This window comes from Bombus vosnesenskii, unplaced genomic scaffold, assembly GCF_011952255.1.
Source record: "Bombus vosnesenskii isolate JDL3184/JDL3185 unplaced genomic scaffold, Bvos_JDL3184-5_v1.1 scf7180000013263, whole genome shotgun sequence".
Taxonomy (NCBI): domain Eukaryota; kingdom Metazoa; phylum Arthropoda; class Insecta; order Hymenoptera; family Apidae; genus Bombus; species Bombus vosnesenskii.
The window spans coordinates 5271702-5298190 of NW_022882923.1; the positions used below are offsets into that span (position 1 = coordinate 5271702).

The following is a 26489-nucleotide window of genomic DNA, read 5'->3' on the forward strand; positions in this document are numbered from 1 at the left end:
TGCGAGAATTTCACGGTCAGACGTCAAAGAGCAAGCAGGGTTTGGACAAAATTTACACCACCTCTTTCCTTTTCACTTCGGTGACTTTGTCCTCGTTCCAAGTGACGTTTATTGGCTTTTTGCGGGAATATCCCTGGAAATGATTAAAATACCCATGTATCGATAGAATGCGATCCATTAAAAACAAAGCCACTTCTTTCGACTTACGAACCAAGCGGGGGTAATGCGTAAAGTCCTAACGGTGATTTATCAACGTGTGCATTTATCGTGTCCTACGTCTATAGCCTCTTTGATCTTTTAAACGATTTCAAGAGAAATTTCCAACAAAAGGGAACAGCAAGTGGGAAAAGAAGCGAATATTGGAGGCATCGCGTCGATACAAACGGACGCTCTTTACCCTGACAACGCGGCTGTTATCACCGGCAACGTATTAAAACCATTATCCAAGTTATTTCGCTTGAAAAGAAAATCTAAACGTGGAATTTGCACCCTGCAAATTGGCTCCGGCTACGCTACAATTGCAAAGCAATCGAAATCGATCGGTGATGGGATTAAAGAACGATGGAAGCATTGCCTGTTTTCATTCCGAAAACTATGCGTGTTATATATATATATATATATATTTCATTTTATATATTATATATTTATATATTTCATATTTTTATATTTTATTCATTTTATATTTTATATATTTATATATTTCATTTTCATATATTATCATATATATATATATATATATATATATATGAAATACGAAATGCGTGCTCGTCGACGTAGAAATAGAATGTACAAATGCAAAGAGAGTAACGATGATTAATATCCGCAAAGAGTAAGGTCAAAGGTGTAATATACACGAATCACCAACATACAGCTCGTTCAGGTTTTTATTAGAAATATAAACAAATAGTATTTTACACTGATTGATTGGAATCGTTTGATAGAACCTCGCACGTTATCCCAGACGTTCGTATCTTCGTGTTCTCTCCGAATACACCTCTTTTATACACGTACGATCAATCATCGGTTTATATTTAGAAATCTCTTGCTCTCTTTCTCACTCTCAAAATTCCGCACCCGTACGCACAGATGATTTATCGAAGACGCTCTGCGTGATAATCTGGGTATTAACAGATTCGGGGTTCGTGTAAATTGGTCGCGAGAACACCGCCACAGTCTTCGTTTAAGTTAATCGAAAACACCAGTGATTGCAACGATCTTCGAAACATTTAAGGGGGTATTCTGGTCTAAACATTTTTTTTTTGTCATACTTCCAAAGTTTAGACATTCAAGAATATGCCCTTAAAAGGATTTTTCAAAATTTCAATTATTTTATGCGTTACAGCCATTTTTGTGACGCGGCATCTGCTCCGGTCTGACCGAAACAAACGAATAGCAGACGGTAGACGTTGTCCGAGTGAACTTGTCTCAAAACTTTAAACGCGTTTTTCTCGAAACTACCTTTTTCGAGTTGGCGTGCACGATATCTCAAGTTCTAACGAACCGATTTATTTTAAATTTGATCTGGATGTTCCTTATATACTCCTCTATCGTCCGGATCACGCTCAGCTCAAAATCTTTAGTATTACTATTTTTTAAACGTTCGGAATTGTCAAAAAAACGTGCGAAATAAGAAATTTTTTCCAAACGGCCGTCATTTTGTGAAAAAATGTTGTATTGACTTTTCCAAGGTTCAGACGATAACGGCATCCATACTAATTAAGAATCCGTTCGCATTTTTTGTTTCGGATAACCAGAAGGGTTGATATCATGCACGCCACGACATCCCATTTTTTTGGCAGCACTTTGCCAGCTCATAACTTTTTAAATATTGAGTTTTTTCGGTGAATTTTTTATGTAATCTCGAAATATCAATAAACAAATGCTAAAAAGAAGAATAGCAAAAATATCTTTTGTTTCGCTTGTACAGAGCTTGAAAAATCGCCCGAAATTCATGTCTCTAGATCAGAATACCCCCTTAAAGATCCTCGCAAATACAAATTCACAATTTCAAATTCATCTATAGATACTTCAATATTTACAACGTGTCATTTAAAATCGCGTTATTATCGTAACAAAAATCTTTCCAGATCCAAAGATCCAATATGACGTCCAGCCGAAATTTATTCGACGTACCGTTGATTCTCTGGTTTCTGGAAATTTGTTCGGCAGGCAACGGACTGTAACGTTATCGATAGTCGACGGGTTCGAAACTTCGCTCGATTTCTCAATCCGACGCCGGTTCGTCGTTCTCCAACTTTTCCATTTGCTGACTTGGCACCGTGCAGAACTTTGTAAGTTTTACCAAGTCTTCGGACCGTGCCGGCGAAAAATATGTAATTGATCGCGGAGAATCGAACGCGGACGTCGGAATAGAAGCGGAATCCGCTCAACGCAACGGTAAGATTATTGTTTCGAAACGATATCGAAGGAAGAGAACAAGGCCGATGTGTATCGTGCATTATATTTTCCCGTTCGAATGAGATGTAACGACTCGATTATTACACGGAACATCGATAGAAGAAGAAAAGGAAGATGCACGTGTACACGAATGCACGCGCGTTCAGGCCGGGATGCAGCTAGTATCGAGAAAAGAACGTGTGTTTGCGTGTGCAAAAGTAAGCGGACTGCGAATCACGAAAGGTTTCAACGAATATCTCGAGTATTCTACTCTCGTTTGGCACAAGATCGCCTTCGTTTCAGAGACTACATGGAGGATTTGTCGATACCATCAAACGAGTAAGGAGGTTTAACGTACGCTCGGATACACCCTTTTCCCTTTGATGTGTTTTTTTCTTTTTTTTCATCTCGTTTTCCGCATCTATGCAGAACGTCCATACCGAGCCGTTTTCTTTCTCTCGACTCGCACAAAATCTACTTGAACCGCGAGTCCATCCAAAGGCCGCGTTTCTGTCGTGTTTCTCGTTACGGAACGGAAACTTAAAGCAAACGACAAAGATCAACGAATAAACATAAAGTCGTAGAGTGTTTTAGAGACGAGGTTTAGTCGCTCTCGTTCAAAAATACTTTTTTCTTTCGGAGAAAGAAACGCCAAAGGCATTTCACGATTCAGAAATTCCTTCGTGTTTCTTTCGTTTCAAGGAAATCATACCGATCGTATAAATAATTATATACATCGTCGATGTATAAACTGGCAACTCTCGTTTTAACGAAACTACCACGTTTAGGAACTTTATCCATTTCCATGTCGAGTCTCTCGATGAGAATCTCTTCAACGAATGCTGAAATCCACCTGATCCTCTTCGTCTTCCATCTATCAGCGATTCCAACAGACCTTTCGTAGTCAACGATCTCTCTGTGTTCGACCTACGCGTCAAGCAATTGTTCCATCATCTTTGAGGAATCCTCGGACGACTTCCGTTTCCAGAGGTTATACGATCGCCCAACACCACCCCCCCCCCAAAATCGTCAGTTCGTAGAGTCGTGTTTAACCACCGATTAACAGCCACGGTAGAATCACGGTCACGCAAAGAGCCGCCAAGCAACTGGCACACATTGCCAGCGGACTGGCAGCTGCCTCCGGTTCCGCCTCGATCGTGTAATCCTCGTCACGCTCGAATTCATGGACTTCGACGTCGCACCGGAAACAGACTCGACCGCTCTTCAGATGCGAGCTGTCCCTTCGAAGCAACAACGCTGAACCTTTGCGCTCGATCTTCCATCCAGGTTCTTGCAGCAGCATACGAGTCATCATGTTTGATCCTTCGTTCTTCACCGTATGCTTTGACAGAATTCTTTGTTTCTACTCGTTCGCTGTCGTTTCGACGTTTTCCAGGCGAACTGGAGCATCCGGTTTCTTTCGAAAAAGTCGCTGCTTGTTCACCGGTGTCTTATTCGTAGAGTCAGGTTGCGTGTTTGGACGTTCTCAAGGCTGAGACCACCGGTATTCCGCTACCTGCAAGACAATACAGAGTTAATCAAGAGGACACTGGTGTAGATTGTTTGGACGTCAATTACGCGGACAATAGTCGAGTTGATAGATGAGACGTTGCTTAATCTTATCTTCCACCGTTCTAATTTTTATAGAAGATACAAATAATCTAATCTGACTGACTCGAGGCAGTGATTCGCCGCAAAACATGCGACACTTATCAGCTTATCGACGACGATACAATATCTTCTTAAATGCTTTTTAAGCATTATATCTATTCACCGAATAAGAATATGTTGACCGACGCTAATTGCTTCCGAACGGAATGAAAATACGAGAAAAAGAAGTATAGAAGGTACACCGTATAGAAACCGAGTTCCGGTTATTTTTATTCGCGTGCTAGTGAACTGCAAACTTGATCAGCAGACGACGGTCCATGAAAACGGACCTAGGATTGGTAAACAAAAATACGATTCTCGAAGAATTATGTACTAAATTGTATTATCTCTTCGTTCCTGACAATATGTAACGAAATATTGTAGGATCTTACTACAATTAGTTTATTTCATTTAGATTAAACGGGCGTTGGTTGGACAGGAAACGATGGTTGTTTAACGCGAACTAAATACAACAACGTACTATAATTAAGACAACTAAATAGTTAATTTGCAATTCTCGTCACCTCGGTTCCAACGCTCTCGCACACGCGGACCGCGCTCTCTCGACAACGCAATTCGCACTCTCTGACTTCTCAACTAGCACTGCTTGTTAACTCGTCCTTGTCCCTTAGCATCCCTTTGTCTTTTGTCTTAGTCCCACCACGCACGTGTTTCGCAATCGCTCGTGACCAAGGTCAGACAGGCCTTTTCCGTGTAACTATTCGATCGAAGGACCGACGATACATCGTTGAGCCTGTCGACGATTAAGCTTTCTCGCGACATTGTTTATGGTTCGTCCGATATCTCTTAGGCCTTTCGTCCGCGATACTACGATATTAATTACAACGAGAATTTAAAACTTGTTCGGTAGAAATTCATTGAAAATGTTAAGCTCTCGTTACACGTGGAAAATAGGAAAACACAATACGCCAACTTTCGCCAGGCTTAATGCGGCCATTAAGCGGGAAACGAAGCTACGAAATTCAACTCGCGACTGGAGATTTAGCTAGCAGGTGCTTCGGATTTATGAGCATTTAATACGCAGACACTGATGCCGTGGGCGCTCCATCAACTTCCCGCGCGGCCAGAAACGAGAATTAATCGAAGCAACTTCAGCTATTCCACCATAGCTTCAGCGAACACCGAGCCAAGTTGACTGCTAAACCAAGCGAAACTCGCGGGCTTGGTCCACGAAACTTTAGCCGCGATTCACTGCAGGTGATACCATACGATTACAACGCAAACAACGTTCGGTTCGAAGATATCGTTAACATGTTAATAAGAAATTCGGTAGGTTAGCGTCGACGACGTTCATGTGGTAAGACCATACCCAAATCCACGCCATTCCATACTACCTGACAGCGAATCGTTAGGTTTTCACCTGACCTTTGCACATGGCCCAACATTACATTTTCCCTATTACGTAGGACAGTCAGGATCTTCCCCTTGCCCCTCAACACCTAAAAACGCGACATATAAAAACCGCTAGTATTCGACCACGAGACTAGTCTCGTGTACAGTTTGGCCGCGATTTGAACAACTATTTTAACTTCGCTACTTCATTGTAACATTACACCTAATCGTTTTCGTGAATAAAAGCCTACGAAAAGCTATAAAAGCACAGTCAAGTTAAGTTATTGCTCAGCTACTCCTTTTTTATCCTTAATTTTACGTGACATTCGCAAACGTTTTCAATCGTCGTTTTATCTTACCGTAGCCTCTTACCGTCTGAATTGGGAAAATAAAATTTTACGATACAGTTCTCGGTAAACGCGATACAACAAACGTTTGCGTGATAAGGAGTATTCGATTCACGTTAGGGCATACAGTTCCCTATGTGAAAACATCACGAGAGAAAAACAGTCAGATTTGCGTTTTATCGAGGTTTTATAATCTTCATATAAACCCAATTATGAAATTTCGTTCCATCGTAAATAAGTTAACCGCGAGCAAATCGTTACAATATTTTTACAATGTAAGCAATTGTGTAATACGACGAACACTTTGTGGAGAGATATTGAAATCTAGTAACGCGAAGATTAAAGATGCTAAATTGCTTTTTCCTCTCGCGGAGAACGGCACAAAGTGACAAGATTCGCAGCATTTAAATAACATTTTAATTACTCCAACTTATAATGCTGTATTACACCTAATTACGATGTGTACGTATACTATGAGTAGAGTAAATAACTAATCAGAATTACAAATCTCTCAAGAAAACAAGTATTTAGTACGTAACACGTTAAGAAGCTAATCGAACGACAGATAGCACGCAATTGAGAAATTCCTACATGAAGATGAATAAGACGGTCGAAAGGAAGAATTTTAAGAGTCTGACAGATTCGAGCAAGTAATAAATCTTTCAGCGAAAAAATAAGACCGTTCAGAGTACGTGATCGAGCGAGTCGGCCGTTTCTCAGGAGAAACGAATCATCAATAATAAGCTGTGAAAACTGGTCAAGAGGCATTAAGTTCGGAAACGGAGAACTTTCATCGGTACGGCCTTTCTGCCACGTTCTGCACCGAGCTTTGCCCTAGTTTCGCTTCTTCGACGACTATTAGTACCGATTAGACGAAGTTTAAGGCATTATCAAGTAGAAAACTAGGCAAGAGGAAAGTGTTTCTGTCTTCTTTTTGCTTTTCTTGCCGATAAATTAAACGAATGTAGCCACTTAATTAAATCTAGCGCGATACCTAATCAACGTCGCTCGTAATAAATCTCTGTCGAGAACGCTACGCAACGTTCACATGCCACAAAACACAATGGGCTGCTGACTTAACTACGACGGCGATTCAGATTCCGGTCGACTTTAATAATAGACGTAGCAGTGAACTTTGCTCGGTAAATCGGTCGGCTCATATCGTTATAAATCGTTGCCCTATCTTGAACAAATACGGGTCGATAACTCTTTGCAAAATTTGCAAAATTTTTGGCCGAATCGAAAATTGTCTTATTTAGTAATACGAGAACGATCGACAACGAAAGAAAATTGTAAAAATGCTTCCTTGTAAAAATTGGGGATTGTGACTTGTCATGTTACTCTGTAATCTTCGTTTCTAACGATGCGACGAAAATATAAAGCTGCATCGCGGAAGCCCATGAGGTTTGGCAAAAAGCAACGAAACGTTATCGTATCGGTGGAAAAATCGAAAAACGGACAAGCATAGGGGAAAGATATAAAAAATTCCATTACACGCGACTATCACCAGACCGAGCTAGAGCAAATGCTCGGAGGGATGCAGTTCGCGGTGCTTTATCTCAGCCTGCTTTTGTTCATTGCTCGCTGAAGGATGTAATGAGATTCAGGAACAACAACACGCTTGACCGTACCCAAGTGGGCATACGCGGCCAGTTACATCACCTTGCCAGCTCTCGATGCGCAGCTCCATGGAGGAAAGAAAGAAAGGAGAAAAAGGAGAGTACACGCGGGCTGATTACAAACGTGAGCGGTAATTATTCGAAAACACAATACAGGAACGCCTCTCTGCCGGTGCACGCGTGCATTTCAAGCTTTAATCCGATCAGATTATCGAATATCGGTTTTAAAATCGAGCCACCGCGATACGAGAGTTATTAACAGCTACGCAAAATTCATAATTCGATGCATCGTTGCGAGTTCACATAACGCGAAAATTGCTGAATCATAAAGGTACTTTGTAACATCGATACATCTTTTCGGAAGCTGCGTTTCAACCTCTTAACGCGGAAAGTTATATATATATTAACATATTTGAATAGAGAATAATTAATGACGAAAATGGATGCACATTTTTCATAAGTAGCGTGCGGATATTTATGAATTTTATTTAAGGAATTTAAAGATGCGAGAATATAGAGAATGCACGAAGCATTCAAAATTATATGAAATATTCAACGTAGATATTGTAATATTTAATAAGCGAAAGAAATTTCTAGTTAGGTTCCATTTCTCGCGTTATATTCATAAAAATATAAATTTCCATAAATACCTGTAATCAGTTTATCAAATGGTAGATATTTTAGTATGAAAGCTGTCGTAGCTTGAATCCACGAAGATCAATGGACAAAATAATCGGCTAAACTAAAACAACCTATACTCTGTGTACGTATATGCGTGTCAAGTGGTTCATCTTATCTCGGCAAATGTTTGATAAAACTGAGATAACGAAAACGAGGGACGCGAATCGAGAATCAGTACAGCGAAATTAAGTAGAAGCGGGCGTTCGGTGGTCAGACACTTTTACAGCCGACTGTCCCTTTTAGAGTATTTTAATCCGTCGGAGAATAAATGGAACAACGGGTTCTTCTCATTTATACAGCAAACTAAGGCAACGAACGAGTCGTGCCAACTTGCATAGTACTAGCGACACTAGTCAAACTCTAAGACTCTAGGAACGCCGCTTACAATATGCGGTGGAAACTTGGAAATGTCATAATTACATTACGGATCTTTGTGCGACTTCTATTTTTATGAGCATACGCTAATTGAAATAACAATTGAAAAATCATTTACTTCGCCTCGTAAATATTCCAACGAATGTTTTACAACTTTGAATATGTTGCACAGTTTTTCATATTTAAATTTCTTAGAACTGCACAAACGTCTGTAATTCAATCACGAAGTTTCAATGATGTAATCAGAGTTTTTTCAGTGGTAGACTCTGACGTTAAATCCTACAGCCATATACATAACGTTTGAACCACTTAAATATACGAGACTTACTTTTCCTTCAAAGAGCGACTCGAGAAATGTGTCGTTCCATTAATTGTGGTAATTTCGGATTAAACACTTTGCAAACGGTTCCGCCGCTCTCTCGTTAGAGAATATTGCGATAAAAATGTGTTGCGCGAAAGAGAACATTCTAGAAAGTATAAGCGAGAGTCGCGCGTTCTTTTTTTCTAGGTCGTAGTTTTCTTTTTCATCGCTAAAATGGATGCCTTATTTTTGTTTGGAGCACGTAACGATTTCCTAAAAATTTATAGCTACTTTCAATTTGCTCGAGAAATCGTCGTAAAAATATAAAATCGGTAAAGTGTTTTCCAAATTGAGCTAATACCCGGAGCTTCCAACGATTTCACCACGATGATCGTTGAACTAGTTCACGGCTAAAACAGGAAACCGAGTTCCGAACTAAACTGTCTACAAATACCCAAATGAATCTCATCCCTTGCATTTCGAACACAAAAATCATAATACCAACGAAACGGAAAAAAAAAGAATTTAATTTTCAAACGAAAGAAACATAAGCAAGAGAATGAAAAGTTTGGAAAGTCCACTGTAAAAACTCGGCCACTATATTCGACGCGTCTTAATTCCCCGAGTCTTTAATGGCAATTCTCTGTCAAGTTAACCCGAATTGGCGGTTCAGTGACAGTAGTTTCGCAAGCTTTTATCCAGTCAACTAATGGTTTCCTGGTTAAAAGAAACAAGATTCTTGAAACGAGTTTCTATCACCGTATCACTCGATGCAACCAAAAGAAGAAGAAGAAGAAAAAAAGAAAATAGACCGAACAAGCACACGATTATAAGAAAAACGTGCGTTTTCACGATCAACAACTTATAATTACATTGTTCGGCTTTTCGAGCGTCGAATGAATGCACGACAGGTGCAAGAAATTGCTTTCCGCTGTGTTTAAATATACAATCAGCACATTATTAGATCGGAGAAACGGAATGGCAATCGTTACCGGCTGCATCGAGTTAATTTCATTGGAGATTCGTAGCAGCGAGATGCAACGAAGCTGATTCGGCTTTAAAGACGGCCTAATAAGAAGGCAACGATATTCAGTCGTGTCCGAGTCACGGCAAACATTTCCACTTGAATATTCGCGCGAAAACATTCAGGTAAAACGTTGCAGTTTAACGAATTACGAAAGAGATGACACCGTTTGCTTATGTTAGTTCCACGTCGTAACCTTCCTAACTCGTCGTATCCGTCGAATCTTCCGAGTCAGTTATTCCATTTCAGTTATACGCTCGAGTTCTTCGAGAATACGTCGAATCGAGATACACGAAAGATGAGACCGGAAGATGGATGCTAATTAATTGGATTGTTCCGATGGCGAAATCGGCGAAGATTTCATTTTAAAATCGTCTCGACGAGCTTGGGAAGACGGTATTATTTAAGTTGTGAAGAGCGACGTGAGCAAATTGCTCGGGTGCGATGGGACTTTTTAGCATGTTTTAGAACGAGGAAATTTGCACATCATTTGCATATCAGTGCGCGCGTCGTAAAAGAAACGTGAAACCGCCAGACCCGTATGCACCTAAAGTTTCCTTTCTGCAAGCTGCTCGAGAGGTTTTTAAGCTTGACATTATTTTAAAATGTCATTTAAGGACGACCTGAGAATGACCATTTACGACTATAAAAAAAAAGACTGGAAGAATAGAGAAAGAAACTGAATTTACATCAGCGTATCACGCGAACATTTCATAAAAGTATACAATACAGCTTTGCCGTGGTAGCGGGCTTTCAGATTACGCGCTTTAGTACGAACTTTGGCTTTTCCTTTTTATCGCTGACGAATATTCGTCGAATGGGTACGTATGGAATTCGAATCTAGCGGGCTTTCCAGGGACGCGCGCGGATTGTGTACCGCTCTCGCAAAAGCTTTGAAACGAACGCCCCGAGGTCTTTTGTTCGTTCCGCCAGCGAACGTCTACACCGGACGTTTCAGCGATGGCGACACAATTTTCCTAGTAAACGAGTGCATAAAACGTATTTACGCGCATTTAAATGCACACGGCTCGAGTCTGACAGGGCCAACAATGCGAAACTTCGCATTCGAGAATTTCGCCAAGATGCAGAGAGAAAAGGAGAGAGAAAGGCGAGAAAAATTGACGCGTCCTATTGACGAGATCGAAAGAAATCATCGCGACCCTTTTCTTTGCACAATAAACGCACGATTACGTTGTCAGAAAAAATGAGCAAACGTTGAGCGGAATTGCATTACGGGACGATAACGAATGAAATATTATAGAAATAAATGTCTCAAAATGAAGTACTGTCTCGCGATAAATAATATCGATATCGTTGAAGTACGCGCTGATAGAGTAACTTTGAACGAAACCGAGCAACTTTCAATTCATACGCGAAATCCGAATTGAGGAGAAATATTTCAGCTTCGTGTCATAATTCGCATACATAAGATATTTTACGTTGGCTCGTCACTTTGACGGGATAAATCTGAAAGCCTTGAACCACAACGGCAAATAATCCTATTACAGGTATCATGGCAGTGGCATTAGTAATTTGGCACGAATCACCTTGCTTACGCTCGCTGGTAAATTCGTCACGTGTTATCAATTCACGTTCATCCTCGCCACTGTTTTCGTCCACCATTGCTAACGTGACACACGAAACTGCCTTTGCGAATAATTTACGACCGCGTAAAACGAATGTAAAAATTGACAACGCTGAAGCAACGTTTTCGTCTACGCTTCGATAATTCCATGCTCATAAACTAACCAATTTTATTATTGACAAATCCTTGAGAATTCGAAATGTTCCTGTATAATGCAAACAAAACGTTGGTCATATCTGAACGATAGCTTTCTTTCGTCGAATCTTCATGGCGATATGACGCATGCTAACGATAATTCACAGGAATACGAACAGAGAGAGGACTGAATATACGATCGACCAAACTCGTAATGAGTTCTACGTCTTACCCCGAATGGTTCACAGTCAGATACGCTTGCACGCTTTGTAATACCGCGCGAGCAGAACGTTTTTCTCATTCAGGCGGTCCCATTATCGGAAAATTTGCAGCAGACATTTTGCGTGGAATCGTGGAATTCGCTCGATTGTCCGGGTGGTGTGTTCGTAGCCGAGGGATCAGATCCTAGTGTAAATTCGCCAGAACTTGGGGCATAAAGACCGGATACGCTTCCGTGGGAAAACATTGTCGCAACGAGATTCACGCTTGCGTGCGACTTATACAATACACTCTTAGTATACGATATTAGCATCGCAAATTTATGGAACGACTACCCAGACGACTTTTACGGCATGCGCGACGCGATATCGTCGCCAAGAGGAAGTAAACAACTAGAGCCATTCTCAACGTCGAACGAAAAGGTAAAAGTCCAACTGGACGTTACTCGAAGCGATTATTCGAGTAGCGAACATCTAACGAACAGAGAGAGAATTAATAATAACGATCGAATAATAACGACGAAGAATATGTCACACGATTAACCCGATCATTGCCGCGATGACAAATAGCGACTGTCATGCTATGGCACACGCGTACACATCGTTTCGAATTTACTACATTGCGGAAGTCACGCCGACTCGTGGCTGGTGGCACGCGTGAATCTACAAGGTCTCACGTTTGACCCGTAAAAACAATGCGCCATTGCGTACTATTCAAACCTACGCATTCCAAGCTAAATGTGGTATCACGAAAGAACAGAGCATACAAATTTCCCAACTGTGACGCAAACGTCACACGAATATCGATCACGGCAACAAAACTATACGAAACATTGTCTGTTTGATTAACCTCTTCAAGAACGAAACAGATAATTATATTTCAGTGATCTCGAACAAATGTACGACGATCATTGAGCTTTTAAGGTTTGTTGAAGGTATTTTGCATATTTATTAAATCTTTCGTTACCGAAGAATTTAAACAGTAAACGATATGAGTGGTGAATAATTTCGTGCCGAATATACCGTTAAATGCTGGAAATGTAAATGTAAGAAACAATTTATCTAAATCTTTAGAAATATCGAAGGAAAACCGTAAGCGTCAACTTCGTGCCAACGTCCCTCTGTTTACCTGAACATCTCTACTTGTCACTTACATCATTCCCACTTCAACTATCCTCGCGGACCGAAGAGAAACAAATCCTGCGAACGTAAACGAATCCCTGAAGAGGTTAAAAAAAAAGCACGTATGTTTCATACACGTTCCTGTTGACACGTACCTGTGATGCAAGGCAGCAAAATGAACGAGATAGACGCGATCGTCACACGTGAGTCTTCGCTAATGCGGAAACGGGCTGAAGAAGCGAAGGCGCGTCGTGTCGATGCGTCGCGCACGTGGAACAGACACGTTGGCCTTCTTCAACCTCGACAGAGAGGGAAAGAGAGAGAAGATTACACGAGGTGGAACGTAGAGACGCGCGTCCTACCTCAAGCACGTCTGACACGCGAATGAACACCCGCGAAGAGCGATGTCGCGACGGGAGCCAGCAAGGGGAGGAAGCTAGTGAACGCGCAACAGACGCGAGAACCGGGGACCCTACAACGTTTGCTATCCCCGCCGCCTATACGACCCTCGTGATTCGTCGTTTCTCCTCGAGGCGAAGCTCGATTGGTCCACGAGTACGGCGACGTGTACGAAACGGGTGGCCGGTTTTGCCTCTACGGCCTCTCGCTAATCGAACCATCGGCGAATTTCACGACAGCTGACGGTGTTTCTCGATGGGACGCAGGCTACGATAACGGTATCGAAGAAAGCTAGTTTCCAACAGTAGACCAGGTTAACCATGATCGATGCCTTGGTCCAGGCAATCGCGATTTTGTATTGCGTAAATCGAAAGTCACTTGCGGCAGGTGTGTTGAAAATTTAATACGATGGCTACGTTTTGTAGTATTGGGGCAAAGTACTAAGTTGCGCGATAAATTTGTTTTACGATGTGGTTATATTCTTCGCGATGTGTTTCGTGGACACGAATTGGCCATCGAAATGACTAATCTTATCTTATCTAGTTTTATATAAAAAAATGTACATAAAATAAAGCAGATCTGAGAATAGTACGTGTTTAAATTTCTACGTTGAGGAATATCGAGGAATCGTAAGCAACACGAAGCCTCGCGTCGTATGAGTTTCACAAAAGAAACACGACGACAATTATAAAGGTGTTTTATTGTTCTATATTTGAATGAAATGGTTTCTGTCTCTTTCAAAAAGATACTTCGAATTTGAAAGTCAACCATATCGTTTTACATCCATCGTATCGTTAGATAAACAATTAACCACATTCGTGATCTACTGAATGAAACAAGGTGTCTGACGTATTATGGTCATATTATCGATTTCGAGTTTTCTGAATGGAGCAAATATCACACTTCCTAGTTATCTCTCTTTCTTCTATTTCTCTTGTTTGAAGATAAGCTGCCTTCTGCAAACAACCAACACACATCCGGGGAGTCTTAAGCGTAGACCAGATGAACGATACAGCGGGAAGTTTCTTCATACTGTAAGCCGTGGATTTGCGAACTCGAGAAACCACTCGCGTGCCGCGCAGAACCTTAGCAATCGTGTGAACCTGATTTCCGGTAACCTAAATTCTCGTGTTTTCACGACAATCAGAGAAACCACGACATATCATTCTATATCCATCGTAATCTCTATCGATTGTTTAAGAACGGATAGAGAAGCGTTCAGAGTATAAAATATTTAAACTACACATACGCAGATTATTTTATTCGATGGAAAAATAAAACTTGGCCGGATATAATCGATAAAACTTTCTTTCGCGTTTAACTGATTGAACAGTGGTTCGTCATATATCACAAATGATAATTCGTTGGTAGGTAAAGACCTACGAAGGTGCAGTCTAAGCTGAGGTGGAAATAGCCCTTACCGTGACCGCAGATCGTAATTAGCTGCGAGTATGTCAAGCTGATACCCAGTAAGACCAACCTAGGCATCTTGTTATAGATTAGGAGGAACTAATGCGTGTGCAGTGGAAGGCGTGTCAGCCATAACGACCAATGGCTATGAAACGCAAGCTACCGAGAAGCTCTGCGACGATAATGTCAAAGAAAATCGAAGATACAATCCTCGTGGAATTAGCTCATCCTGCGCACGAAACTGGTAACAGCGAGAGACCAAGTACGATAAAAGCAACGAATAGAAAATGATGGGAGAAATGAAAAAACTAATTCGTCAGAAATAATTGACATAAATCTAAGTTCACCAAGAACATCGAATGACCTAAGCAAAAATATGGATTTTATTTATGACAACTTGTCGAGGAAGCATACGTAGATAAAACGATTCGTTGCGACCACTGATTACCAGTTTTTCCTCGACCCTTCCCAAGGATAAGAGATCTTCCAATTTCTCTCCCTGACCCTTCCACCTATTTTCACCTCGCCTCTATCCCCTTTTTCTTATTTAAGCTACCGCATTCGTTCGTTTAATCCACCTCTGTCTTAATCTAATTCTTACACAGTGTACGTATGTTTATGCCGCGTGTTTATAGATTGGACAACTTCCTAGTGTAATATCTTTGTGCTCGTTACGCGGTATTATGTAATAAGTCGCGAAGATAACCTAACTCGAGGTTATATCGATATCCAGAGTGGAACGTGTGGTAACTAAATGAAAAATTCCTTATCACGGAACAACGTCGATATCGCGGTCGTTTGTTGCCACTGGCGATATCGACTCTAGTATCGAATTATCGGCGTAACAATTATAGTACAATGAGCAATATTTGGGAAAATTTGTATCCACGTCGACGAAAAATATAAACAGAGGAAAAGGGGAAATATAACGAATGTTTTATCTGGCGAGAATACGTTCGATAAATAACTTGATACTGTTGAACAAAACGAAGTGACATGGAGTACACCATAAAATACGTGAAAATTGGTGGCACGTTTATTATGTCAGAATTTATATGCAAGTTTGACACGAGCCCAACGACAGCGAACAATAAACATTAAACGCGCAAGCAGTTACAAACTGGAAATCGAACAAAATTCGAAACGTTCTGTCGAAAAGACAGATTGGATCAAATATCGCACCCATTTTCAATTCGTCTCTGAAAATATTTCTGGAATAATATTCCCATAGGTATTTCAGAGGCAGCAGCTGGTTATTTACGCGAAGGCTTACAAACCGAGCGTGGACTACGTGGGTGGCAGAGGATTTACATGAGAAATTTCGCTATTTCTATCCCTATCCACCGTTTTATGGCTTTCTCTCGCGTCGGATCTATATTTTACGATCGTCCGCCCGTTCGCTTCACAATTGAACTTTCACAATGGCCTTTTTCTTAATGATCTACATCATACGCACTAACGCACTCATGTTGCAGCTCAACGATGCGATTATAAAGTCATCGAGTCATTTAAGAATAGCAATAGTATCGTGCAAGTATTATTTAGAAAAATCCCGATGAACTACAGTGCAGGGGAAAGTGGAAATGCCGACGGGTCGGGAAAGATGAGAAATCCTAATGGGCCATATGGTCGAGCAATATGCTCGTGGCCCTTTAAGACAATAGATAATTGAAAAAGGTGCACGTGATCATCTTGGCTCATCAACAGCTGTGAAACACATGTGCGTAGTAGAAGTATTAAAATTGGTATAAAAGGACATTTTGATGAAGAAAGTCAGTTAGTCGTTAGTCGTCAGTTGAAGTTAGTTGGAGTAGACCATGAGTTGTGAGTTGTGAGTTGTTTCAAAAGTTGACTAGTTGTACCAATTTAGTTGTTTCAGTTGTATTACATTAATACGTTAAGAAATAGCTCTATTATATCATTATAAATAAATTTATCAAATAAATAAATCACTATAATAGTTTAAGGAAATAACTATTCTCTATAACCAAGAACAACCCAACGACGTGGAATTTTTTCCAATTAGCGTACTTCTATTCCTTTCTTTAAACTCAGCGCAATAGTTAGTCGGACACTAACGTTGCGCGTGGTCATCTTAGAGCCTGTTGCTACTTAATGTGAAACTCTTTGAAACACGCACTCATCAATTACTTCTTTCCCAAATCAAGAAATTTCTGTGCCCACCCCCCAGCAATTTGCCTAACATTAAACATCGTTTCTATCGTTCTATACATTTTTTTTTTTTTTTTTTTTTTTTAGTACATGTGCATTTCCTCTACAAATCTACGCGCTTATGCTGAGTCTCTCCGAACTATCCGTACGCTTTAAAGAAACTCGATCGCATTAAGTTGCAATTCGAAGCAATCGAGTAGAAGTTCGCCTGAACGATCTCTCGCACTACAGTAACTCGAGTGACGTAAGAGTGCATCTTTAATTATTGAAGTTCGTTTTTAATAAAGCTAAGAGGATAAATGGCCAACGCGTCGGCGTGGCAATGTGTAAAAATGTAAAAAAGAGGAAGGAAAATTCCGAGTAATCAGAGTAAATCAACTAAATATCACAATCTCCACCGTTTCTTTGAAACGTATAAATGAATATGTAAACGAAGTACTTTGCAAATGCTTAGATCAACTAAACATGCTTTTAGGATATACTCCCCTTATAGTATTGCTTATTTATGGTTTCTCTTGACTTATAAATTTTTGAAGATACTGCAATAAATAGAGCTCTGATTTAATAATAAATGTCGTAGAATATGTATAAGGTTATGTAGAGAAACGGAGACGAGAAACGGGAATCAGTTTTGCGAAATGAATAAAGAATAGCGCCAAATATACGAACAGGATATATCAAACAATTCTCGCTAACATTTCCAAATATACTATTGCTACTCGACTAGTAACTTAAAATATCTCTCTAAATATCAATTATTTGTAATCACGCGACACTGATTCAAGCAATCAAATTTTCATTTAATAGAGTTATAAGTTCTAAGATTTTTGCACAGCGGTGTATACGTAACATATGATAGCTGTAACACGCATCATTTACAATAGACATACATCAGATCGTCAACGATGAATAGTGGTCAGACAATTGAAAGACGTATACGAAGAAGTCAGTGACCCCGATCGTTTATACGCGACCCCAGATGTCGAGTAAAAAAGCGGTGTTAATGCAATTACACAAATTCGAAGATTTTAGTTTCGCTTGATCGTAATACGATTTCCGGTACAGAAAAGAGGGTGGACGGGAGCGCAAACATCGGTTTTCAATAGGAATACCGTTCAGAATGGTGAATTCCAGCGAGCAGATAGCAGAATGAGCGGAGAGAAGGCCGAAAAATAAAACGGCAAGAAAGGGATTCAATTAGATCCTTAATGGAGCTTGTATACGAGACACTTGCAGCCACTTGCGGTTGCTGGACCGAGTTACGACTTGCAACGACCTGACCAGGATTCCTCTGAGCCCCCATCGCTCCTTTCCTCTCTATCCTACCTTCCGACACCCGTTCGTTGCCTCTTTCTCTTACCAAACTTTGGGCATCTCTCCAAGATACCGCAGAAATCGCATACCATGTTAGAAATTCAGGGCGGTTTGAACTTGGCTCGATGCACCACTAGCTGAATTCCGCTGCACAAGCACGTGAGATTGGCTAACTCCGAGGGAGCGATCCGGAATTCGTGTGCACGCTTTTCCTCCAGAATTTTTCGATCCGAGGAACTCGATCGGTGAACGAAGCTGTGGAATCGTGCGAACCGGAAGGCGCGTTATCGATTACCACGCGAGAAGAAACGTGTAAAGCCGCGTGTCTCACCTTTTACCGCTTGTCTTACGATATCGAATCAACCAGGTGACAAAGTGTAGAAGATCCGGTACGAACGAGGACCATATTCGAGTCGAATATTGCGATTAATTTCAAATTATGTACGATATTGGTGTGAATGAATCTTATACGGTATGTAATCAAAATGTTTGAAGAGCGACTGTTATGTTTGATGAATGTAGCCATAAAAGAAATCATAAAGTAAGGATTAACGTTTTATGGCTGTAATTGCAGTAAGTGCGAATATAGCGATGAAAAGCAAAGCAAATGGAAAGAAACGTCTGACTTTTCGATTTGAGCCAATGTCTGCAGGATACGGCTTATATATTCGTTTCAACGCGCTGAATAATGAGAGCTGCGTTACCACGCGAGTATCGGAAGAGGTTTGTACACGTAACCTAGGGGCAGATTTACGTAAAACATTAATGATTTCAAAGTTGCAAATATCATGCCTATACATATGCATAATACAGTATGTAAAAACGTAGTGATGCATTTGTATATTAGCATATTTGAAAACGATAAAAAAAAAACAGAGAACTTTGTAATGCCGGAAATTTACATTTTCGAATATCGAAAGATAAAAAAGATGGAAAATAACATTAACATTAAGTTGGAACTTATGGTACTCGTAAAGATTGTAAGATACTTTATTTTACACTTACCTGCTTTATATCTTTTATTTCTCTTCGGTGACAAACGCACAAAACATAGGTAACAAAAATATTAAATGACGCGAAGTAAAAATTCACTTTCATGCGAAATACCGTAAGAAAGGGATTTGAATCGTGACACGACATCGAAGAACGTACATTCGATGCAATTGGCGAAAATGAATTGTATAATAACAACAACGTACAACATAATAACATGTCATAATATTTCATCCAGGCGCAAAATTATTTGATACGTTATGATAAACATGATTTATCAGATGTATAGGTCGTAAGATTCGTCATTGGAAACACCTGCAATGCTACGCTTCCATTCGTGTATTCCCCCTTTGCAAATTGACGCGCATGTTTCTATTATTCAAACAAATCGTTCTTATCAGAATTACATACCGAAAACATTATTCTTTCTATTATCTAATCACGTATTAGTTATGTACACGGTGATTTTAGCAATACGCATATAAGAGGATTAATTCAGATCCACTTTCAGATAGATAAGAATAAAAATATTTGAAAACATAACCGGGATCGTTTGAAGCGTATTCAATTTTGTAATTTATCCCGCTAAATGAATTTAATTGGTTCGACAATTTGTACGCAACGAACACCCGCGCATAACGCCATCTATCGGTTACCGCAGGAAACAGTTCGTACAGCCTTTAAACAAGTAGTTTAAACAATCGTTAATACATTGGTCAACATGCAAAATATGTTCGAACAATAAAATGAATTCGTATTATGGAAACGCGAAGTTAAATAGATTATCGACGTACATTTAGTTACCAATGTAAAAAATAGGGAAATTTGATAACTACGTTAATGTAAAGATCTTGATATAAATGTCAATAATTCCGTGTTATTTTCATAAAATTAATTGAATTAAACACTTATGGATTGGTTGATAAAGAAGGTTCCTTTAACTGACATGTTGCAGAGAATTGCAATTTAAGCACCGAGACTAAGTACCTAATTGCTCTTAATTAGACTAAATTGAAGGTTACCAGGGGACAAGTAAACGTGAACCAGCCCGTGGCATCGTCTTCCTCTCGACCAATCGTGAGACTCGTTTTTACCGACAACTACCAATCATAAGGCAAAACTTATCGGCGCTACGAGCGCCAATTCGATGTCCCAGATTAAACTGACTATAATGGTTTTGTTTTTCTTGCCCTAATATTTCATATATAAATTTCATTAAAAAACCGCATAGCTACGTATCAATCGTTTTTTAAATTCGCAACGAACCTCTTGCATAATTCGTAGGTTCGAACCTTCGAACATTTCATACATCTGATACCATCGTTGATCGATCAATTTCGTTGCAATGTTATGAAAATAAAAATAGTAAACAAAATATCGAAAGGACGAAAGGATGCAAAGAACACTTTATAAAAGTACTTACCTCGGACGTAGGGACGAAGGCACTAGGTCCATCGAAAGCCGGCACCGGTACTGGAAGTCCTCTATCCTGCAATAAATATTTCAATTATTTGAAATTTCATCAAAAACGCCTAAGCTTGCTGTAAATCAAAAGTGTTTCTCGAATGCCCGGCTAGCTCAGTCGGTAGAGCATGAGACTCTTAATCTCAGGGTCGTGGGTTCGAGCCCCACGTTGGGCGAAAGTTTTTTTTCTGTTTTCGCATTCAAAAAATAATAAGATATTTAACCACGATACGCTTGATTGCATTTTATAGAAAATATATTAAACAATATATTCTTAGAAAAAAAAAAAAAATAAATTATCGTACATCTTGGGATTCGACCGAAGAGTATGTTTCACGTCGCTAAACTTTGTTTTATGAGCTGCATGTATTTTATATGAGTCATACGAAACTATCGATCAGGCTTTACACAGCAGGCTCGCTATATCGATTGTAAAAAGGACTTCCAAAAAGCCGTGACTACAAATAGCACAGCCGACTTACACATGTTTAGCCCCATGCAACGAGCAAGTCAAAATGGCTGACATATTTTTAGGCCACGTTTCGACGCTGTTCCATAAATAGACAGTTAAAATAACTCCATTAACGCAACGTATCAGTTCTTGCCGATTCGCGGTCCAAGGATTATAACATTGGCAAAGTTTGCGCGAAAGCGAACATACATACTATTTTCGACGTTCGAAAAAATAAAAATAACCCTTTCTCAAAATGAAGTGACCATACCGGACGTTTATTTACGAGGGACTCTAAGAAACGTAATACATACTGGTCCGCGTACACCGTTTCTAAATGATTATAGCGAGACGTTCGGATGGGTACTCATAAAACGAATGACTCGTCGTTTAGTTTGGAGAAAGAAAAAATATCCTAAGCCCAACTTATCCTAAATAAGTTTCCATCTTTAATTTTATCTCGGCTTTATTCAACTTCATCGTTTCGGAAGTTCGTAAGCTTGGCGAAATAATTATCGCTATACAGAATACCGATGATACTCGATTACTAGAGGCTACGTGATTAAAGATTTAATATACGCTCACCTTAACCATCTCCAGGATCTCGGCGCATTTGATCCTAACATTCTGGAAGGGGCAGTTCACGCTGAGCCTCAATATTACCGGTAGATGTAGCGTCACCAGGCTCAAGTACTTATTCGCCTGAGCTTGCCTCGGACCATCCAGAGCATTTCCCAGATTAAGCATCCTGCCAACGTCCCCGGGAGTGACGTCGGGACTCTCCAGCACCCTGCCGCTCTTCGAAGAGACATCTTCGTCCTGCGAGAGCGGTCTTTTGATCTGACCCGCGCTAAACTTCCTTTCTTCGTTCTTACGCAAGTACTCCTGCGGTAATTCGGCACGCGTGCAACGATGTCGGCCGTCGTCCAAAGGTTCGTCCGCGTAAATTTCGAAATTCTTCAGCTTCGTATCCTCCGTACGATTATCGTCTTGTCTGTGATAAATTTCATTGGCGTTCTCGTTCTCGAAACCATCCAGAGTATTGAAAACTACTCCGTCGCGATTCCTGATCGTCATCTCCGTCTCGTCGAAAGAAACGTCGTCCACGCTGTCATAACAGCGACGATCGCGCGGCAGAATGTCACCCTTCGGGCGGAAGTTCAAATTCCTGCGGTCGAAATTCGCGCCCAAGTTCTCGTCGAATTTCGGGCTCTTCCCGTAAATCCTGATGTCGGAATCCAACTCGTCATCCTCCAATTGCTTTTGTTTCGCGCCTTTCACCTTCACGTAGTTCTTCGTTCTTGGTCTATCCTCTAGACTCACTTCGTTCAACCTCTCGTTCGACGACGAGCCAAGGTATTTTCTCTCGCTCTCGCTGCTCGATCCGAATCGGGTCTCCGAGTTATCCTTAAACCTTAGAAATCTGTCGTGAGGCTCGATCTTGAAACCCTTCCCCTCGTCGGACGACGTCGAATGCCCGGACCTGTAACTCTCCACGTCACCCCCGTATCTTCTCCTCTCGTTCGGCGTACCGTAGCCCGTTTCGTTCCCAAGTCGGCCGTCGACGCAATCGAACGAGCCCGATGGATATCTCTCGGAGCATTCGAGGCTGTTGTCCTCCAGGAAAGCGGGATTCTCCGTGACGCTCTGAGGGAAGAAACCCTCCGTCCTGAAGGAATCTTGAAGCAGCGGCTGCTGCAGAGAGGGCAGAACATTCTGCGGAGCCGATTTGGTCGGGGAGCGCTCGATGTTCATGTCGTATCTTCGCGTGAAAGGTTATGAAGTTTCTATTAGCGCGCCACGAAGCTTAGATACAGCGGAGAAAAATTCGCGCGGAAGTGAATGGGTGAGCCTCGGGTGACTCGTGAGTTTTCTCTGGCCGTTTAATGAATCCTGACTCGTTATATTATATTGGATAATAAATCTTTCTTACCATGTAGACGTTCGAAACTTATGAACACGCTATGTACTATAATATTATCGTTTGATTTCTATTTTCCTACAGCTGCCTCGAGTATAAGATTCTATTTAAAAGAACTGAATTATATTATATGTAATTCATACACTGTTTTATTACGGTATCTAAAATTTATGGACGACGTTATATCGTTCTATTCGATACGACGATATATTATTACCGTATATCACACGGAACACACGTACGTAGAAATCAGAGATATTCTGAATATCGACGCGCGAAGTTTTATCGAGGCATATCGGTGCAAAATACGTATGTATATATGTAACATGCGGGCTCACCTTCCATCTTGGCTCTTGAACTTTCCCCCAACGTTCTCCGGATCCTCCATCTCACCGGTGTCGTCCCAGTGATTTGGACTGCCAACCCCTCCAAGCCATCCCTCGACCGTATTCCTAGCCGCTGCCAGGGCGATGTTTCTGGCAGTTTCATCTCTCGCACACAAAGGCGCTAAAAATCTGCTAACGATCTCGACCTCGTCGTCCTTTGTGGAGGTGCCGCTTCCCGAAGAACTGTTCGGATCTCTGTACATCTCGTCTTACTTTCTTTCGTCGATTCTACTCCTATATGTGTATATATATTTGTATATATATATATATATATATGTACTTCCCTCTGTGTACTCGAATTCTCTCGCTTTATACGCGGCTGTCGACGCACGTATCTCAGGCTATACCACGTATGCACGATATAGGTAAAAGTACGTTCGCCTTGATCCCGACGACAAATCAAAAGCGTTCGATATTTAATTTAATCTAATCTAATCTGCTTATGATACAAGCGTGAACCTGTCTAGCTTCCCTCAGATCACCGCCGTGTCCTTGTTCACTCTCGATATTATCCTCTTGTTACGAGCTTTCACGATAAAGACTGTGTAATAAAGCTGAAAACAAGAAAACTCGTTTTGTAACGAGCTTCGAAACGAGATTCGCATAAGTTCGCCACACGAGCTCGTTGTTTAGAGTCTGACTGTTCCGTCCGAATCTCTTTTGCCTCGGTTACCGATCCGATCGATTCGTTTACGGTTAATCGATTATCAACCGTATTCCAGTTCTTTCGTGGAACCGACTACGATCGAACAAAGGAAACGAAGAAACAAGGAAAAAAGAAAAAAGGAAAAAGAGTGGAAAGAAGTCGATGGAGAGACTCACTGTACTATCCTCGGGTAATTACGGTCGTTTCGTCGCGTTTCGCTGTGAGAATCGGCCGTAAAACTCGTTTCTCGAGGATTTTACTAGCGGTGCACCTCGGCAGTCGTTCCAGGGCGATAGAAAGTAGGCGGTGTCGACTGTCGAGCGATCGTGTGGCGATCTAGCACGATTGAGGTTCGTTTCCAGGGAGAAGAAAGAAAAAGAAAGCCGGGTGATCCTAGCGAGCGCACCTTCGAAAGGAAACGATCGATCGGGCGCCTTGTTTTTGAGGAACCAAAACTTCCCAATTCGTTCCCAATCTTTTTTCTCCCTCGTTTTTCTCGTTCCACACGTGTGTCGCGGTTAGCTTAACGGCAACGGTGTTACATTGTTCTTTACATCGTTGCAAACGATCTCTAGCCGTTGAAACGTCTTCGAAATTCCAATTGGAATGGACTGTCCTCGATTCCACCTCTGTTCACCGACGTAGTGACACTAATCCATTGGACGTCTGAAAAAAGATCAACGAAAATTACGTTACATTAACATAGTCTCTGCTGCACCAATTACGTAATTTGTTCTTCAAGTCGCGTAGATCACGAGTGGCATAACTTGCTATTACATCGCGGATGTGCGTACTTTTAGGAAAAATTTCAACGCGCAAATATGCATAGAAGGCGCATAACGTGTAAATCGTTCAAACTACTCGTTATAATACTTAGAGCGCAAATTACCTTTACTTAATCGACCAATAAATCAATAAATCTTTATTTATGTTGCAATTTTTTAATCGCGTTTAGAATAACATAAATTGATACGAACGCAGTGTAATTATTGCAAAGAAAAACGTTACTGTGCAATATATCGCAATAATTAACGTAATTTAGTTTCGACTCACAAGCAAACAACTCGGAGAAAAGATCGTGGATCACGAGTGACCCACGAAACACAGAACGTGTTAATGGATATTTAAAAGGAACGGCAGAGAAGTCGAACAAAATGCAAATGAATCGGAACAACGAAAGCTTCCCGTTCCACTATTGATTCGACGGTGGCCGCTTATTGAATTTCAATTTACCCGACAGCTTAATCGTCATCGATCGACTTAATATCCATCGGAGGCAAAGGTAACGCGCTCGCAACGTAACCGAAAGCTAATAGGGAAGCACTTCTTCTCGCGGCCGCGAGCTGCGAGTAGATTATCGTCGATCGAATCATTACGCAACGAACAATTGAAAGCCGGTAACCCTACCGTAGAAGTACTAAACTTCAACCGCGTAATCAGCGTCGCATTGTACCGGTTAATTCCTGCTCGAATCGTTTGTTACCGTTTAGATCTCGATGCTACTCGTTCATCGTAACTCTCGTTTCAACGTTACGAATCGATCGTCATTTACACGCCGATTTGTATCGTCGTCGTAAACGTCGATGGAACATCGCTGTTGTGAACGTCGATCGATCCAACCATTCTGATCGTGACTTAGCCAGCGTAAAAATTTCATGAGGCAAAACAGTTTCATAGACCTGCACGATTCAGCCTGGAAATACTAGGAACAAACACTGCTATCGAACCATTTACGCAATTAGTCGATGTCAGGCTGCGCCAGTCTTCTCATTGATTGATCGACCCCCGCGAGAGAAGGTCTAGGTCAAGGCTACCGGGGTCAGGAAATAAGAGAGGTCGCGTGAACGCTGCAACTTATCGAGAAGGGGAGAGAACGGGAGAGAACGAGCCCATTGGTGTCGTGGAGAGGATAAAAAGGGGTGCATTCGCTGTTCTCGACGGAAGAAAGTCGACGTCGATTTCACCGCATTACAGCTGTGATTGGAACACGTCGATGTGGAGTAGCCCGATATCGAAAAAACGCTGATCCGACAATAAAACCTGTTCTCCTACCGTGTAGTAATCACCTGTCAGGTAATTTCTTTAATATCTAATAAAGATAATAGTTTGAACACACCCCTGGTAATCGGGAACGTGTATATTACCGCATATTGTATATAATGTCAGGATGGATTGAAAATCCCAATAATTACGAGTCTTCGTTACAATGACTTAAATAAAATACGCCGTGAAAAAGTAGCGAAGTAAGACGAAATGATTATAGCGTAAGGTCGAGGTATGGCTGTAGCTTGTCGTTAATCGATATACGGTGGATGAATAACAAATAAGTGGAAAAACAAAAGCAAAAAGGAGCGAAAGGATCAGTCGCAATATCTTCAGGATAATATAACGAAACAAGAAAAGATAGTGAATTTGAAATTCACGAGTTTCACGGCAAATTACATAGCGCGACTTAAATATCCTACTTCGAATAACTTTACTCTGCCCTAAACATGTGTTCAGGCACGATACAACAAAATAGTAGTA

The 26489-nt window shown here is 40.9% G+C and overlaps 2 protein-coding genes and 1 non-coding gene across 6 annotated transcripts in view; 1 reads left to right on the top strand and 2 right to left on the bottom strand.

The window, feature by feature from the left end:
• Positions 1–26489, bottom strand: part of LOC117232926 (sestrin-1) — a 150441-nt gene that overhangs the window by 104320 nt on the left and 19632 nt on the right. For both annotated transcript variants that reach the window (XM_033492726.1, XM_033492717.1), the window contains exons 2-5: positions 24370–24629; positions 23270–23871; positions 21596–22772; positions 20519–20584 (exon numbers count right to left, since the gene is read on the bottom strand). In XM_033492726.1, coding sequence (XP_033348617.1) covers positions 20519–20584; positions 21596–22772; positions 23270–23520 — 1494 coding nt within the window. In that variant the 5' untranslated portion in view covers positions 23521–23871; positions 24370–24629. The remainder of the gene's footprint in view (positions 1–20518; positions 20585–21595; positions 22773–23269; positions 23872–24369; positions 24630–26489) is intronic.
• Positions 2601–13217, bottom strand: LOC117232939. Of its 3 annotated transcripts, none has more exons than XM_033492740.1 (2): positions 12963–13217; positions 2601–3913 (listed from the first exon to the last, which is right to left on the bottom strand). In XM_033492740.1, exon 2 carries the CDS (start codon positions 3710–3712, stop codon positions 3446–3448), a length of 267 nt encoding a protein of 88 aa, XP_033348631.1. In that variant the 5' UTR covers positions 3713–3913; positions 12963–13217; the 3' UTR covers positions 2601–3445. The 3 variants fall into 3 exon arrangements, with proteins under 3 accessions (XP_033348631.1, XP_033348649.1, XP_033348640.1); XM_033492758.1 differs by lacking the exon at positions 12963–13217 and adding an exon at positions 12840–12862; XM_033492749.1 differs by lacking the exon at positions 12963–13217 and adding an exon at positions 8017–8140.
• Trnak-cuu lies at positions 20663–20735 on the top strand. Its single transcript has one exon. It is a non-coding gene; the product is annotated as a tRNA-Lys (tRNA).

Coding starts and splice junctions, on each gene's coding strand:
- LOC117232939 (XM_033492740.1), bottom strand. CDS start 3,712: ATGATGACTCGTATGCTGCTGCAAGAACCTGGATGGAAGATCGAGCGC.